At 41.3% G+C, this 18497-nt stretch overlaps 1 protein-coding gene and 1 long non-coding RNA gene across 26 annotated transcripts in view; one reads left to right on the forward strand and one right to left on the reverse strand.

The window, feature by feature from the left end:
• Nucleotides 1–18497, reverse strand: part of bbs9 (Bardet-Biedl syndrome 9) — a 516876-nt gene that overhangs the window by 423865 nt on the left and 74514 nt on the right. For all 20 annotated transcript variants that reach the window (XR_011352170.1, XR_011352169.1, XM_069921046.1 and 17 more), the window contains one exon: nucleotides 14676–14805. Coding sequence is in view for 18 of the 20 variants with exons in the window: in XM_069921046.1 (XP_069777147.1) it covers nucleotides 14676–14805 (130 nt within the window). In the remaining 2 variants the exon portion in view is untranslated. The remainder of the gene's footprint in view (nucleotides 1–14675; nucleotides 14806–18497) is intronic.
• The window catches only part of LOC138755297 (uncharacterized), a 55124-nt gene that overhangs the window by 24085 nt on the left and 12542 nt on the right, over nucleotides 1–18497 (forward strand). For 5 of the 6 annotated variants that reach the window (XR_011352172.1, XR_011352175.1, XR_011352173.1 and 2 more), the window contains 2 exons: nucleotides 3198–3274; nucleotides 13739–13950. This is a non-coding gene — a long non-coding RNA (uncharacterized lncRNA). Of the gene's footprint in view, nucleotides 1–3197; nucleotides 3275–5586; nucleotides 5762–13738; nucleotides 13951–18497 lie in introns of all 6 variants that reach the window. The other variant, XR_011352174.1, reaches the window with a different exon arrangement.

Raw genomic sequence — 18497 nt, forward strand, 5'->3', positions numbered from 1 at the left:
ATAACCAATTAAAAGGAAGCGACTATTGGCTTATATTAAAAAAATTAAAGTAGATATTGCTTTTTAACAAGAAACTAATTTAACTGAAAAAGAACATTAGAAATTGAAAAGAGATTGGGTGGGTCAAGTTGTTGCTTCATCTTTTAATTCTAAAGCAAGAGGAGTTGCTATTTTGATAAATAAGAAATTGTCTTTTAAATTAGAATCTGTTATCAAGTCAGTTGGTAGATTTTTAATTGGAAATTGTAAAATTTATTCGAAATCGACTCATCAATATTTATGCACCTAATGTGGATGATGAAAAATTTATACAAGATTCATTTTTTAATTTATCACAAGCATATGATAAAGTTATGATTGGAGGTGATTTTAATTGTTGTTTGGATCCATTGTTAAATAAATTTCCAAAAATAATAATTAGAACAAAATGGCAAAAAAAAGTATTAACCTTAATGAAAGAAACGAATTTGGTTGATATATGGAGAAAAATAAATCCTAAAGAGAAAGATTTTTCTTTCTACTCCTTTCAATATGATTCTTATTCGAGAATAGACTTATTTTTGTTATTGGTACAATTACAAGGGCCAGGTAATATCTGCTGAGTATAAAACTAGACTTTTATCAGATCATTCTCTTTTACTAATAACATATATAGGATCAGAAAAAGTGGATATTACGTATGCATGGAGATTTAATTCTTTATTATTAAAAAATGTTGAGTTTTGTCATTTTATGATGGATCAAATACAGCAGTTTTTAAAGATAAATGTAAATTCTGTTAATGGAAAGTTTATTTTTGGGATACTTTGAAAGGATATTTAAAAGGACAAATTATTAGTTATACTTCTAAATTTAAGAAACAACATTTAGCTGAAGTAAATAAATTAGAAAGAAAAATAGAATCTTTAGAAAGATTTACAATGGAATTCAGCAGAGATTTAAAAAATACAATTGGTTAATAAGAAATTGCAGTATAATTCATTACAGACATAAATATGAAAAATTATTACAAAGAACTAAACAGAGTATTATGAGTTAGGGGAAAGGGCTCATAAAGTTTTAGCTTGGCAATTGAAATCAGAGCAAGTATCAAGAACGATAAATGCTATTAGAAAAGATTCAGATATTACGTATAAACCTCAAGAGATAAATGATGGGGGGGGGGGGTGGGGTGGGGCGTGCTGTTACGAGCCCAGAGGACTCTAAAATCCAGCAGCTATAGATATTCACCAAGACAAATGGTTACTTAAACAAAAGTTGTTTTTAATTATCTTTAACTTTAACTTATCACTTTTGACTTAACTAACCTAACTTAACCCCCTTCTAATTCTAAGCGCTCGTGCATGAAAAGTTCTTTGGTTCACAGTCCAATTTCACTTCTCATTCCTCCAAGTTCACTAGTTGCAGGCAATTCTTATACTGTGCACAGAATTTAACATTTATAAAATTCACCAGGCTTTGGTGCTTGAAAGGTAAATGGTTTTCAGAGAGAGATTCATTGTACGCTGACACCCACAACCGATTCCTTTTTTAATCAGCCACTTCAGTGTCTTGCTAAAGAAACTTGCCCCTCAGGGTTCTCCAGATGATAACCTCTTTCTTTCAGGTCACCACAGATTTCCTTTCTGTTTCTCTTATTTCAAGTGAAACATTAGACAGCCAGTCTTCTCCTCTTGCATGAACCACAAGGGCTTTGACTAGGCTGAACTAAGCACTCACAACCCGTCTTCCAAATGGGGTTTTCTACAAGCTTGCCAGTTTGTCCTGTTCCAGTCCCAGTTGCTGTTGCTGGCTGTAAAACTATAGAACTGATCTCTGTCTCTGTCTCTCTGTCTCTGTCTCTGTCTCTCTGTCTCTGTCTCTGTCTCTCTCTCTCAGAGAGAAAGCCTGTTTTACCCTCTCTGCTTTCAAAACCACATGACCCTATTAGAACAGCAAGTTCAAAAGTTCCACTCCAGACAGAATGCAGCTCCGACAGGTTCTTTCATCTGTTGCCTTTTTGTAAACAACAATTCATTAGTGAAGTCTCTTGGGTAATCTCCATAGTTTCTACAAAGGATCTGGGACCCATATGTCTAGCATTAGCAGAGCTCCAGTATTTTAAATAAGATCTGTTTTAAAGTGTTTGTATGTGACCTACACTAAAAACCCTTCACCAATTTATCTCCCAAAAACATATCTATATTCTGTCACAGTGCAATGTGATGATGTGGGGTTAGACTGCAAATCCCTACTCTCCTTGAAAAAGTTGAAAAAAGAGTCAAAAAGTTCACAAAACTTAAGAAAAATAGAAGTTAGAAGACTTGCAGAGCATTTTAAAATGACACCAAAGAAAGAAAAGCCAGCTATTACAGTACAAGAAACTGAGCAAGAAAAAGATCGAGATAAGGATGAAAGGCCTACCTTGAGGAAGGATTTAGGAGCTGTTCGTAAGGTACTGCCCAGGGTAGATAAGTCAGGAGCTGGGGAAACCTTGCCATCTGCAGTATAGGGTCTCTCCAGACAATGCCCACCCAACTCGGGTGAAGATGTGACACAAAAAAAAGAGGCAATTTAAAAGAAGATTTCCAGTTCCAGTGAGCAAGAAGAGGAACAGGAAGAACAGGAGTTTTTGTTTACTCAAAGATCCAAGGCCACACAGATGGAGAAAATGAAAGAATCATTTATTTCTGCAGCAGAAATGAAAAAATACATGGAATCTTCCCAATAAAATAGGAAGTTTATAATGGCAGAAATAAAAAGATATGAAGAGATTGTAGCTGAAAACAAGTCCTTTCCGGAGAAAGTTGAAAGAATGATGCAGCAGGTGGACAAAAGATTTGAAGTTTATGGATGAGGAAATTAAAGGTAATGAATTTGAAATTCAAGGCATTAAGGAGCAAATGAAAGTGGAACAAGCAGGAGCAGCTGCAACAAAAGGTAATTTAATACAGAAAATAGACAATTTAGAGAACTTCAGCAGAAGAAACAACAAAGATTAGTGGACAGAGATAGGACACATGGTAAAGTTTCTATTCTTTGTATCAGAATAATTTTTTTCCTTTTATGGTTAATAATCAACTTTTGAAAATCTGGGATCAAAAAGGAATTGAATTTGTATAGGATTGTTATGAAGCAGATTATTTTATTACATTTCAAAGATTGAAGAAAAAATATGAAATACCATTGAATACTCTTTTTTGTTATTATCATGTTAGAGCTTTGTTGATGGATCAATTTGGGAATACTATGAGGTTGCCTGGACTTCCTAGTTCTGGAATTTTAATTACGGATGGTAAGAAAAAAAGATTTATATCAGAAATGTATGCATTATTACCGAATAAAATGTTTAAGACAGATTTACAAAAATCCAGGTTAAAATGGGTAAAATAGCCCCCAATGTCAAGGGTGAACATTGAAGCGCCTCTGCAAATGAACACGTATTCACAGGAAGACAAGTCCAGGGGGTAGTTGCAGGGCAGTTGACTGTGCCACAATGGCGGGGGTGGTGCGATGGAGCCTAGTTTGTCACACAGCTGCTCAAGGATAACAGCAGTGTTGGCAACATGCATGGTTGCTGGGGGAAGGAATTGTCCAGGCAGAGTGATGATCTCTCTGCAGACTAGTTTGGCCAAGGAGGTTCCGAGGTAGTCCTTGGTTGCTGTGCAAATACATGGAGAACCCAGGAAAGTTCGTCCACCTAGTTGAGCTTATTAAGGCATGTCATCAGCGCCAATTTGAGGTGGTGGAAACGCTTGTCTAGTTCATTGGTTTGAGGTACAGTACAGCTGGGAGCCCAGGAGTCTGGAGAGTTGTGATGGTGAATTGTGTTCCCGGTCAGTTGTAACCTCCGCTGGGACATCAAAACGGGAAACCCAGGTGGAAAGGAAAGCCCTGGAGTATGTTTCTATGGAGGTGGCAGGGATGAGTATGGCCTCCGGCCAGTGAGTGAATCTGTCCATCATTGTGAGTAGGTTGCGGGATCCACAGGAAACAGACAGGGGTCTGACTATGTCTAGATGGACGTGTTTGAACCTTCGGGTTGGGCTGTCGAATTGTTGGATTTTGTGCTTGGAGTGCCACTGAAACTTGGACATCTAGCAGTCTGTGCAGTGAATAGCTGACGGAGTTGTGTCATGCTTTCTGCAGGCAAACTACTGGCTACCAAGATGTCGTTAAGGTTGACGAAAAGGAAAGGGAAATCTCTCCCAACCATGTCCATGAGACACTGAAAGGTCTGTGCCGCATTTTACAAACAGCACACGTAGGAACTCAAAGAGGCCGAACTGGGTGATGATAGCAGTCTTTTGGTCGTCATCTGGGTGTATGGGGATTTGATGGTATCCCCGGATTAAGTCGACTTTGGACAAAAGATTTGCACTGTGAAGATTAGCTGTGAAATCCTAGATATTGGGAATTGGGTAGTGGTCCAGTGTCGTTGCATCATTGAGACATCTGTAATCGCCACAGAGCCTCCAGCTGCCATGGACTTAGGCACCAGTGGAGAGGTGAGGCCCATGGATGATGCCCAGCACCTCCATGCACCTAAACTCTTCCTTGGAAAGGTTGAGTTTGTCTGGGGCCAGGTGGCAGGCCCATGAATGCAATGGTAGCAATATGGTGTTGGATGCCATGTTTGGGCATGGCTGTTGTGAACTGTGGGTGCAGAATGGAGGGAAAGTCTGCAAGGAGTTGGCCACACTGGCCATGTTTGGTCTCCACAGAAGTGAGGTGGGTGGACGGTTTGTTTGATCCGCCGAGGGGCACCGTGTGGAAAGTCTGAGTGTGGACAAGTTCCTTGCCCTGGAAATCAATGAGTAGGCCCGGAAAAAATCTGCACCGAGCAGGGATTTGTCCACCAAAGCAAGCGTGAAGGACCTCTGAAATGTGCTGTCGCCGAAATGTACAGGAATTTGCCTTTTTCCAAAAGTTCAGATGATGGTGATGTTGGCAGCCCAAAGGGAAGGACTGTGGAGTCTCGTGCACATCAAGCGCCGTAGGGGGTATAATGCTAATCTCCTTCCCCCCTACCCCGTGCCCACTAGGAACTTGCAGCCTGAGATGCTGTCCCTGACGTGGAGAAGGCTATTTGGTTGGCCAGTTGTCGCAGCCACTAATAACGGCTTACCACATCGTTTCCCGGGAATGAACATGGCTGGCAGCATGTGCGAGCAGACGCCCCCAACGTTGGTGATAGAAACACCATTTGGGATCGGGCCTCCCCATCCTCTGTCGGGGAAGGGCCTGCTCAGGTAGTGGGTTAGACTAGGGCACTGTTCTAGGTGGTAGCCATGAAACACAGTTTATAGCTTTGGGTTTTGAATAGTAGAGAACATCTGCCAATGCTGCAACTTTGTGTGGGTTGCTGAAGTCCGCATTGGCCAAGAGAACCTTGATGTTCTCAGGCATTTGTTCAAGGAATAGTTGCTCAAACATGAGGCAGGGCTTGTGCCCTTCCACCAGCATGAGCATTTTGTCCATGAGGGCAGAAGCGATCCTATCCCCTGGGCCATCCAAATGCAGGAGCCTGGCTGCTTGTTCGCACTGTTAGAGGCCATATTTGCTAATGAGGAGGTTTTTCAGATCCATGTATTTACCTTCCTCTAGTGGCACTTGAATGATGTCATCGACTCGTGAGGTGGCTTCCTGGTCGAGTGAGCTGACGATGTAGAAGTATCTCATCGAATCGGAGATTATCTGTTTGATCTGGAACTGGGCCATTGCTTGGCCAAACCAAGGGCAGGGACTGTTTGTCCAGAAAGTCAGCAGCTTCAATGCAATGGTACCTACAGCTGCTTGTTCTATTGTTGCGAGACTTCAGGACATTGAGACTCATCGGGGTCACCAAAGTAGCATGTTGTGAGCGAGCGCAGTGAAGAGACTGGGACAATAGGCTGTGAGCTCCGGTATCACAACTGCTTTTATTTGAATCTTGCGCTGCAGCCTTTAAGCCCAATCTCGTTCCACCCCTAATATCCCGATGCTCATACGTCACCTTCCAGCCTGGACCAGAAGAGACGGTCCCACGACACCATCCTTGCCACAGCTGCCCCGCCAACCACACGTGACAAATGGGGCCGGTTCGCCATTACAAGAATGTGCGTCGTCACCAAATGGTGGAATACAGAAATGCAGAGTTGTATTCCCCTGTATAAAATTATGTACAATTTAAGGAGAAAATATGACACATTTGTTGGGGAGCAGCAACCTTACCTGCAGCATATAGGCACACAGATGTAGTTACACCCCTTCCAAACAGAAGAAAGGTAAAATTCCATTCTAATAGTGAAATAACTGAGATAAAGGAAGTGAGTTGTGATGCAGACAACGCATTCCTGTTCAGAATCTTTTTCATTTTACTTTATGTTTCTCTGGGTTTAAATTTGGTTCCTTTAAGGGTCAGGGACTCTATAGATTTTTGGTTCTTTATGTTCGTTTAGTTTATGTAATATTTTCCTTGTATTAGGGTATAGGATGGAAGGGAGAGGGGTGGCAGGGGGAAAAATAGACTAATTGTAATGAATCATTGTTGAGAAGATTGTACCGTTCTTTTGGATTTATCTGAGTCTTGAAAAATCAAGAATAAAATATTCCAAAAAACAAAACATTTAGAATGATACATGGATTGGATAGGTTTGGAGGGATATTGTCCAAATGCAGGCAGATGGGACATTTTTGGTCAGCGTGGCAGGCTGGGTAGTAGGGCCTGTTTCTGTGCTGTATAATTCATTGTCCAAGCTAAGCAACTTTTACAAACTTCAGGCTAGTGTTTCAACAAGGTTTAGTTAAATGAGCAGATTTCAAGGAATATCTTAAAGGAGAAGATGGAGATGAAGATACCAAGAGGCTTCTGGAGAAAATGGCAGAACTACAATTTTAGGAATCCATTAATAATTAAGAAATTAAACTGGGGGACATGTTCTGACTAGAACTGGAGGAGAGCATATATCTTGAAGTGTTGCAGGCACAGGAGGTTACGAAGATAAGAAGCAGTGAGATCTCTGTGCGATTTGCAGCCAAGAGTGGATTTTTTTTTTTTTTTTTTTTAAACACAGAACAGAACAGCAAAGGAATAGGCACTTCACCCCAAATGACTGCACTGAGCACAAAGCCTAAATTAAACAAAAACTCTGCTACTTGCACATGGTACATTCCTTCTAGTCCCTGTGTCTATCTAGAAACCTTTTAAACAATACCATCATATCTGCTTCCAACATGATGCTTCCAACATGACTCCTGGCAGTCCATTCCAGACACTTACCACTCTATGTAAAAGCCTTGTTGTTTCATATTTCCATTAAACTCCTTCCCAGCCCCTTAATTTTCTGACCATCTACTCCTCATAATTTTATCAGGCCTCTCATCAGCCTCTGAAGATTCAGATAAAACAATTCAACTTTGTCCAATCTCTTATTATAGCTCATACCTTCTAATCCAGTCAACATCCCAGTAAATCTCTTCTGTACCCTTTTTCAAGCCCCCACGTCCTTTCTCTAATGGGGCCCACAGGATTCCACACAATTCTCCAAGTGCACCCTATCCAAAGTATCATATAGCTGCAGCAATTTAAATCTGGAACACTGGTGGACCTCAAATCAATACAGGTGACAAAATATATGGAGATAGGTGAATAGAAGTAAAAAAATCTGGCATATATATCCCACAACCAAGCATCTAGTGAGAATGAAGAAATGAAGGGAATATGTTTCTTTCTTTGGCTTGGCTTCGCGGACGAAGATTTATGGAGGGGGTAAAAAGTCCACGTCAGCTGCAGGCTCGTTTGTGGCTGACGAGTCCGATGCGGGACAGGCAGACACGATTGCAGCGGTTGCAAGGGAAAATTGGTTGGTTGGGGTTGGGTGTTGGGTTTTTCCTCCTTTGCCTTTTGTCAGTGAGGTGGGCTCTGCGGTCTTCTTCAAAGGAGGTTGCTGCCCGCCAAACTGTGAGGCGCCAAGATGCACGGTTTGAGGCGTTATCAGCCCACTGGCGGTGGTCAATGTGGCAGGCACCAAGAGATTTCTTTAGGCAGTCCTTGTACCTTTTCTTTGGTGCACCTCTGTCACGGTGGCCAGTGGAGAGCTCGCCATATAATACGATCTTGGGAAGGCGATGGTCCTCCATTCTGGAGACGTGACCCATCCAGCGCAGCTGGATCTTCAGCAGCGTGGACTCGATGCTGTCGACCTCTGCCATCTCGAGTACTTCGACGTTAGGGGTGTAAGCGCTCCAATGGATGTTGAGGATGGAGCGGAGACAACGCTGGTGGAAGCGTTCTAGGAGCCGTATGTGGTGCCGGTAGAGGACCCATGATTCGGAGCCGAACAGGAGTGTGGGTATGACAACGGCTCTGTATACGCTTATCTTTGTGAGGTTTTTCAGTTGGTTGTTTTTCCAGACTCTTTTGTGTAGTCTTCCAAAGGCGCTATTTGCCTTGGCGAGTCTGTTGTCTATCTCATTGTCGAATGAGATACAGAATATGTATTAGTGAAAAAAAGCACAAGATATTTGTGAACTTGAAAGCTAATCAAGGAACCCTTCTTTTTACCCCTAATCAATCTTTCTCTCCTTCTTCCCCCAATCTCTCCACCTTCTTCAGTTCAGTACCCTATCATCTTATTGGCCCCTCTTATTTTTATGATTGATATTGCTGCTCCCCACTTCAGTATTGATAAATTGTACCAACCTGAAACATTAACTGAATATTTCCTTCTGCGGATACTATCTGATTCACAAGTCCCTCCAGCTTCTTATAGTTCAGTCTAGAAATAATAGTCCATTTCACCTTTTTGGAACCTTTTGAGATTAAATTGACAGGATAATACAGAAACCTGCCTATTCAAAGATGAGGATGAAAGAGGCATGATCAATGAGCATGGAGATGACACTAAGATTGACAGAGTCATGAACAGAGTACAGACTAGTTCAAGGCATCAGAGTAATATCAATGGGTTGTTGAAATAGGCTCACAAATGGCAGATGGAGTTCAATCCAAGTAACTGCGAAGCAAATGAATAAGAAAGTCTGCAGACATTGTAATTGTAGTTAATACACGAAAGTTCTGGAGAAACTCAGCAGGTCCTGCAGCATCCACTGGAGGCAAAGATATATAACCAACGTTTAAGGCTTGAGTCCTTCATCAACTTATGAGTAAAATGCAGACAGGCACATGAATGAAAAGGTAAAGGGAAGTGGGAAAAAAGGGGTAGGAGCGCAAACCGAAGATGTACATGTGAAATGTCTTCCTTCTTCAAAAAATATGGTTTTCCATCTACTGCCATCAACTCTGCCCTCACCCACCAACTAGGTAGCAGAGGATTTTATTTAGAAATGGAATACCAAATTGTTATCTGAGAAAACAGGCACCCCTACACTAAAACAAATTATCTTCATTTGGAGTAAAATTAACCAATATGTAGGAATCAAAGGGGGTCTGTCCTCAAAAACACCCATAACTCCAAATAGATTAATACCATTGACAGTAGGTAACAAGATCCTGGACACCTGGCGTCGTAATGGCGTCAAGTGCGTAGTGGTCTGCTATGAGCGGGGGCAACTAATGTAATTTGGACAAATTAGGTCCAACTAAGGTCCTTCTAATGTGCTGTGACACAAAGGGGGAAACACATGGAAGTTCATCTTGCAATGTATTTCTTGCTCCAAGCGGAGCACTTATGTCAGATCAGTATGACTGCAATCATTAATGTGTGGTACTGGCTGATACAATATAATTTTTTATATCAGCTGTAACTGACCCAGCAAAAATTGAACAGATCTAAACAAGAATTGTCAAACCAACGCTTTAGATGTGGCATTGAGACAGGAACCTTTGTGCATGCAACCTGGACATGCACCAAGGTGAGATCCTTCTGGTGGAAATAGGCCAAGTCCTAGAAAAAAAAGCAAAGGCAAAGAATTCACACAGGACCCAGAGCTGTTCCTGTTGGGAAACGTAACGGGCATAAGACTTACAATGAACCTGTCCAAATTTCAAATCCAATTCATAATGATTGCATTGGCAGTGACCAGGAAGTGCATAGTGGCTACCTGGAAATCCATTTCCTACCTGAGCATTACTTGCTGGAATAAAGAAATGCAAAGTTGTGTTCCCCTGGAGAAAATTACTTACAACTTAAGAAAAAATTATAACACTTTTTTGAAAATTTGGCAACCATATTTAAATTCCATAGCAGCACGATTATAGTGTGGACCATCGCGCCTCACTGCCCTACCTTTCTTGTCTTTCCCTCAATCAGTAGGGGAGGGCTCCATCCCATCCCAACGAGGAAAAGTCAAGAGAACAGCCTGAGTGCTGCTGTGTCATGACAAACCCATAAAGCCCTGATATATGTCTTATACCTTTATGCGAGTGTCTTGAATGTTTTGTGTAACTGTGGTTAGTTAAGTGTTGTTAAATGTGGGGGTTGGGAAGGGAGAGCGAAGAAAAGAGCTTGAGCACTGCAGCAAACTGTATAAAATGGATAATTGTACATTGTAGTCAATGCTGATACTTTTAACATTGACACATCTTCCCTGGCCCCCTCCGCCCCCAGATGGAACAAGGACAGGATTCCCCTTGACCATACTTACCATATCACCAGTTTCCACACTTTCTGCTACCAACATGATCCCACCACCAGACACATCTTCCTCTCTCCTCCTCTCCACCTTCCGCAGGGACCACTCCCTCTGTGACTCTCTCCTTCACTCGTCCTTCCTACCAATTACCCCCTTGGTAACTACTACTGTGACCATAGGAAATGCTTCCCTTGTGCCCACACCTCCTCCCTACCCACCTTTCGGAGCCCCAAACATCCACTCCAAGAGAAGGAACACTTTACTTGTGAAGCTGCAGGGGTTATCTACTGCATCCAGTTCTTCCATTGTAGCCTCCTCTACATTGAAGAGAATGGAGGCAGACTTGGAGATTGCTTCATCAAGCACCTTCGCTCTGTCTGCTGTAATAGTGGGGATCTCCCTGTGGCAACCCATTTCAATTCCATACCCCACTCCCATGGATTGCCCAACTGCATTGCCCAACTCATGCATTGCCCAAATGAGAACACTTTCAGATTGGAAGACAACACTTCATGTTCCATCTGGACCCTCTCCATCCAGATAGTATTAACACTGACTCCTCCAGTTTCTGTGAGGGCCATCCCTTCCCTGACTCTGTCTCTCTCTTTCCCCATCACTTTGTCTCCTTTCCGCCAGCTCACCACCCTCTATCTCTCTCTCCCTTTCAATGTCTCTCTGTCGCATTTCTCTGGGCTCTGAACTTTCAGAGCAAAGCCCCCTTCCTCCCCTGATCAATTCTCAGTTTTTCTCCTCTGTCCTATGCATATCCACATACAGCTTCTTGGCTGTTGGCCTGAGCTTCTCCTCATGCCCTTTCTTCCCTCCTCCCCTCACCTTTTTATTCGCCCTTGACAAAGGGCTCAAGCCTGAAATGTTGGTTATATAACGTTGCCTCCTATGGAACCTGTGGCACTTTTGTATATTAAATGTGAAGCATTGCATTTTTCAGAGTTCTAAATAAGCTAGTGCATATACCATTAATTGTGGAATTTTAGGTAGCACTGATGAACAGAGGGACATTGTAGTTTGTCCAGAATCCTTGGAGATAGCAGTGCAAGTAAATGAAGTGGTTAGGAATCCATTTGGAATGCGGGCCTTCATTAGTCATTGCACTGAATACAAAAACAGTGAGAAGGATGGAGCGTTTTGATTATCTGTAGGGATTGGAGAAACCCAGTTTGTTCTCCCTAGAGCAGAGAAGATTAAACAGGGTTGGGGAGGGGGGGGGTGGTGATTGGCATGTTTGAGCTATATAAAATTACTTGGTCATGATAGGGTATATCCCATATTTTAGGATAAGGGGTAAGAGAGTTAAAGGGAAAAATGAGGGGACTTTTTTTCCATCATGGAGAATTCTTGGAATGTACTGGCTGAGAGTAGCTGAAACAGGGTCATTGACATCATTTAAGAAGTATTGAGATGAACATTTGAATCACTTCACCATAATGGGTGCCCATCGTCTGCCATAGATGTGTGGGGCCACATGGCCTATTTCCATGCTGTATGTTTCTCTGAGTCCAGAAGAGGAGTTGGACCAACTCCAAGCTGCCTAGCAGAAGAAAGGTTGCCTCAATTAAAACCACTGATATTAAAAATAGTTGCATTCATAGAATCTCTGGGCATCTGCAGAAATGCAGAAAGCACCCTGGATGTGAAGCAAGGCTTAGTCTCCAAGAACAGCCTAACCTCAGCATCTGAATTGCACAACACTTGAAGGACCTATCAACCCAAGATGATGTCCTCATCCATGATGTTCTCCACTCATGACTGTGTGGTTAGACACAATTCAAATGGCATCTACAAATATGCCAATGACAACACAGCCATCGGCAGAATCATAAATGGCAATGAGGAAGCATACAGTAGAGATTTGGATCAGCTAGTTGAGTGGTGTTAAAACAACAACCTTACACTCAATGCTAGCAAAATTAAGGATCTTATTGTGGACCAGGAGAGTAAAATCAGGAGAACACGAACCAGGTCTCATCGAGTGGTCAGTAGTGGAAAGGGTTAAGACTTCAAATTCCTGGGTGTCAACATCTCTGAACATCTATACTGGAGCCTCTATATCAATGTAATCACCAAGAAGGCTCTCTAGTAGCTATACCGTGAGGAGTTTGAGGAGATTTGGTATATCACCAAATCTCTTGTAAATTTCTGCAGGTATACTGTGGAGAGCATTCTGAATGGTTGCATCACTGTCTTGTATGGAGGACAGGAAGAGGTTACAGAGAGTTGTGAACTTGGCCACCACTTTCATCGGCATCAGTCTTCACTTCATCAAGGACATCTACAAGAGGTGGTGTTTTACGAGAGCAGCCTCATTCATCAAGGACCTTCACCACCCAGGCCATTCTCTCTTCACACTACTACCATCAAGAAATAGATACAGGAGCCTGAAGTCAAACACCCAATGGTACAAAAACAGATTCTTCCCCTCTGCTATCAGATTTCTGAATGGGCTATGAATGACATACACTACCTCATTTTCTCTTCCTTTATCCCAAATTAATTATGTATTCATTCATTTTTAAATATGCTGCCGCAAAACAATGAATTTCTTGACATGATCATGACAATAAATTCTGATTCTGATGTTGAAGAGATGCACTGCTTCCACACAAAGTACTTTGGGGTTTTTGCTCAAATTCCAATAACAGAAGCAATAAAAGGAGGATGAGATCAAAAAAGTTCAGAGCAGGAATAGATTCCTCAATACCAGAGAAGAACAAGTTTTTGAGCAGTTAACAATCCTGAACCCTAGGGAAACTAAGCAGTATCCAAAACTGTAGTAGAGTTGGCATTCAGGATTGATTGCCTTTCACAGATAAGCCTGAGGACATTTGGTACATTGTCAAATACTTCATTGAGCCTCTATAGGTGTATTATCGAAAGTAGCATTCTCCACCTACTTTTGGCTATGACCCCTTTAGGACTCTGCTCAAAGTTTAAGGGCCTCCTTCCCTATAAGCAGTGAAGTTTAGTTGATTTCTTCTGTAATTCTCTCCTACTGACTACATAAAAAACAAAAAAGTATATTTTATAATTTCAGTCTCCTTAAATGTACTGTGGTCCCCAATGTGGGGGTGGGGAGGGGTGGGGGTGGGGCATATGACCCCTGTTGAGAAAGGCTGGTGGAGAATATACTGACTGGTTGCACTATAATCTGGATTGGTAATTTCAGTGCCCAAGAATGCAGAAGGTTGGAAAATAAACAAACATAACCAAATCTATCAAAGGCTCTGATTTCCCATCCATTGAATACAGAAGCTTTCATCACGTTTAAACAGTGATTGGCTGAACATTTGCAGAACCACAACCCACAAGGCTGGAAGATTGAGTTAGAAAGGTGTGCCCATTCTACACAATGATCCAAGCATCCTTCTTCTTTCTCAGGTATGTTCTTTTGATTCCATGATATGTGAATTATTGACACTGTAACTGTCTCTCGGGGGGGAAAAAGTGGAAAGTGCAGCTTTATTAATGGTTATTGAAATTTTGTATTGAAAAAATAGAGAACCAGGGGTTTGTGCACATTGCAATAATATGTGCAGCCAATTATTAAGTTAGAAACAAAGAGGAGGAAAAGGGTAGAACTAAATGGAAAATTGAGAAATAACTTCAATAGCTAAAAAGGTAACTATCCTAATACTGCTAAATTTACAAAGAAAATTTACTATTCAACTGAGGATTAGTAGAGCTCAAGGTGGATACAATTTTTGACTGGAATATCAAGAAAAACATTGTCTAACTTCTGAAAGTACTGTTTAAATGCCTGTTATGAAGAGAAAAAAAACAAACTATTTTTTTTAAATTAATGAAAAACTCACAAAGCTTTTCAAAAATTAAACCATTCAGGATTCATTTCTCCTTTTAGAGAGATGAGAGAAAATCTTATTTTGAGATACAAAATACACCTTTGGTTTTGAAAAAATTATCAATTGTTGCCATTCTTCCAGTTTTCACCATGACCAGTCCCTCAATGAAAATAACTGGCAAATATTCGGCCAGGCTACAGGCATCAGGGAAACAGATTGCTTATTTGTCATTGTTAGATGCAAACAACATTTCCTGCCGTACAGCAGGGGCGATGATAGGTTATAAAAGTCTGAGATACTCACTGGAAGTTGCCGACTTGTACACACACAGGGACATGGGGAAGCTGTGCTACCCATTTCAGAGTAACATCTTGATATACAAGTAGCTTGTTATTGTAGTTTCCAATGAGAATGTTTATTGTTCCTTGCAACACTACAAGGTAAACAACGGAAGAAATAAATTACTGGTTTCCGCAATAAAATAAGCAGCATACACAATATAGCATCTCACATTCCTGCTTTAATCAGAATTTACATAAAATTATAGCAGTTAGAAATGTATCAAATATTTTAAACAAAGCTTTTCAAAACATGAAATTTGAATACATTTCATTGCATGAAGTGGCAGTGTCCCTGATACATACAAGTAACCAGGACTGGAGTTTAGACAGTGTTTTATTTGACTGCAACAAGGGTCACATGACTTCAACATGGCTGTTGGAGCAACTCTTCAAACTAGTTGTATTTTCTAAATGTATCAACTGATCCTTCAAATTTTAAAAACATATTTTAAATGGGAGTTATTGCCAATTGTAAGTATACAAGATTTATATGAGGTCTGATTTTTACAGAATGTAGTACAATGTAGTTTACAAAAAGACAAAGTCAATGGCCATGTAAATCCTCCAGACTAAGAACAAACATCATCGACAGTTATTTCAAGTTCTCCAAATTCAAGTTTATTGTCACATGTATTGGATGAACGATAGCATTTGTTTATGAGGAGTCGAGCTGGACATCTCACACATAGTACAAGACAATAGAGAAAGATCAGTTGGTACAGAGCAAAGGCAGGATAAGATAAATTCAGAAGTCTGATAAAAGCAGGAGAGAAACTATTCTTGAACCTGCTGGTTCATTATCTCACACGCATGATTCTTCTTCTTGATGGGAGGGGGTGTGAAAAGAATGTGGTCAGGATGTTATGACTTTTTTATATATTAAAAATTCATATTTATTGTCAAATTATATGCATGACATTACATACAACCCTGAGATTCTTTTTTATGTTGCTTGTTTTCCTAAGGCAGCGGAAATTATAAATGGAGCTGATGGAGGGGAGTGAGATGTGAGTGATGACCCAAGCCATGTTCGCATCACTTTCCAGTTTCTTGTGGTCTTGGGAAAAGCAGTTCCCATACCACACCGCTATTTTCAATGGTACATCTGCAGAAATTGTTGAAGGATGCAGGTGACGTGTCCAAACTTCCTCAGGCTTCTGAGGAAGTAGAGGAGATAATGCACTTTCTTGGCCATTGCTTCAATGTGAGTGCACCTGTACAGGTCACGAGAAATGTTTACCCCTAGGATCAAAGCTATCTACTATCTCCATCACAGGACCATTGATGCTGACCAAGGAGTAAGCTCCACCATACTTCCAGAAGTCTATAATCAGTTCCGTGGTCTTCTGACAGTGAGGGAGAGGTTTTGTCCTGGCACCAAGCCACTAGTCCCTCTTTCTGTTTGAATGTTTGTTTGAGGTGAACCTGTTAGTCTGTATCCAGAAGAATCCTTCTCACTGTAATAGGCATATTCTTCTTTCTTTGTCTTGGCTCAGCGGACGAAGATTTATGGAGAGGTAATGTCCACGTCAGCTGCAGGCTCATTTGTGGCTGACAAGTCTGATGCGGGACAGGCAGACACGGTTGCAGCAGTTGCAAGGGAAAATTGGTTGGTTGGGGTTGGGTGTTGGGTTTTTCCTCCTTTGTCTTTTGTCAGTGAGGTGGGCTCTGCAGTCTTCTTCAAAGGAGGTTGCTGCCCGCCGAACTGTGAGGCGCCAAGATGCACGGTTTGAGGCGATATCAGCCCACTGGCGGTGGTCAATGTGGCAGGCACCAAGAGATTTCTTTAGGTAGTCCTTGTACCTCTTCTTTGATGCACCTCTGTCTCAGTGGCCAGTGGAGAGCTCGCCATATAACACGATCTTGGGAAGGCGATGGTCCTCCATTCTGGAGACGTGATATTGTAACAAACTTAAAATGTACTCTGACTTGTCATTGTTTGAGAAGCTGCCTACGATAGTGGTGTCTATCTAGTTTATAGATAGAGATGGCACTGTGTTTAGACCCATGGGTGAACAGGGGCTTATTAGGGGTCTGAGTACACAACCTTGTGGAGAGAAGGTGCTGTCATCAATTCTAGCTAATTGAGGCCTGTGGGAAAGGAAGTCATTCGACCATTTTCTGGTGTGAAATTTAACAATTTTCTCCATACAAAGGTTAAGGGATGTGCTTGAATTTTCAAACAAATAAAACTTTCCATTCTTGAACTTCAATATAAATCAAAAGGCTAAAAAAAAATCTTCGAAAATTGATTCTAAGCAATGATGAATGCTACAAGTAGTTTACACCAAAAAAAGTTGATTATGAATCTTGAAAAATAAAATGCTTTAGCAACAAAGACATTATAATTAGTCTCTCCATTATCTTTCCTTCTCAGTAGTTCCACACTAAGTACATAGTCCAAGCATGGAATGGAAGAGGTGCCACCTTGTGGACAAGATGTTAAATTGAAATAGTGTATGTGTGTGCCTTTATAATTATAGTTGAATGATTGCCTGAAATATGCTTGGGATTTTCTGATAACGTGCAAGATGTCACACAAGTTCAAGTTATTTCTGGACTGCTCCAGTGATCTTGTTTTCCACTGATGAGCAATGGCTTGAACACATCTCTATTATCTAGTTGGTAAGGCCTATTTTCTTCAATAAACATTCATAGCTTCCCTCTTCTGCATTCCTTCTGATTCATTACTTTACAGACTACCAGATTGATTCCAGAAACTATGAACTAAGTTCTATGCCTTTCCCTTCATGTCATTCCATAGTCCTATCTAATCTCAATAATCAGATTCCCATGTCCAACACATCAACTGTTCTACTGACTTTATTTGGCCTTCTGTGCAAACTGAAACAACCTGTCCTACTACTCCCTCCAAATGGTGGTGCAACTCTCTACATCTTATCCTAACTTTCCAAAAACATTTTCCAAAGCCAGCACTTCAAATGAGATTTGGTTCAACACTATTCACCTTCAGACATTTATGGTGCTATTTGAATGCAAGTTGTTATTGCTTTTCTTTCAATGTACTCCTTCAATAACAGCCCTCTGGGTCAAAAAAGTACTTTGGGATCTTTATTCTGATATATCAGTTTTCCAGCAGAGTGAACAATTTGCTTATGGATATGAGAAGCTGGAGGAACTCATCTTTTGCACTGATCATTTCTACTGTTTGACCCGCGTTCTCGCTGCTTTTCATTGTTTGTTCAAGATTACAACTACAGTTTTTGTGTTTTTCTATTTGCCCAAGGAAATGTTCAGTCCCTCCGTAAACTTGAAAAATCACCTCAGGATAGCACCAACTTTCATTCTTCCACACCACTGAAATTCCTGATAGCCAAATTTATTTGCTACATTCATCTCTCCCTCACACCTTCACCGACAGACACCAGAGCAGTCTTCCAGTTCATATGGGGAACAAGATGGAGATGGTCACCATGTACAAGTCACCAGACAACGGTGACAAAGGCGCATCCAATGTGGACCTCATCCTGATGACCATCTTTGTGGCTGGATGCATCAGACTGTGTGTGGAACCAAAGTATGAGGGCACCAAGTCCCATTCTATGCTGAGATTCTCTCTCTCCAAAGTGTTGCATGGGATAGGCCTGGCAACATTCCTGCGCAATGTCGCAGTCAGCTAGACTTTGCCACACTATCATTTGTGGGGAAAAAAAATTCCACACAAATACCTTTGACCACAAGTCCATCAGGCAGTGATCAGCACAGAACATCCTGCAGACACAGAGAGGTGAAGACTCAATGAATTCTGGAGCGATTCCCTGAG

This window comes from Narcine bancroftii, chromosome 2, assembly GCF_036971445.1.
Source record: "Narcine bancroftii isolate sNarBan1 chromosome 2, sNarBan1.hap1, whole genome shotgun sequence".
In the NCBI taxonomy this organism is placed as follows: Eukaryota; Metazoa; Chordata; class Chondrichthyes; order Torpediniformes; family Narcinidae; genus Narcine; species Narcine bancroftii.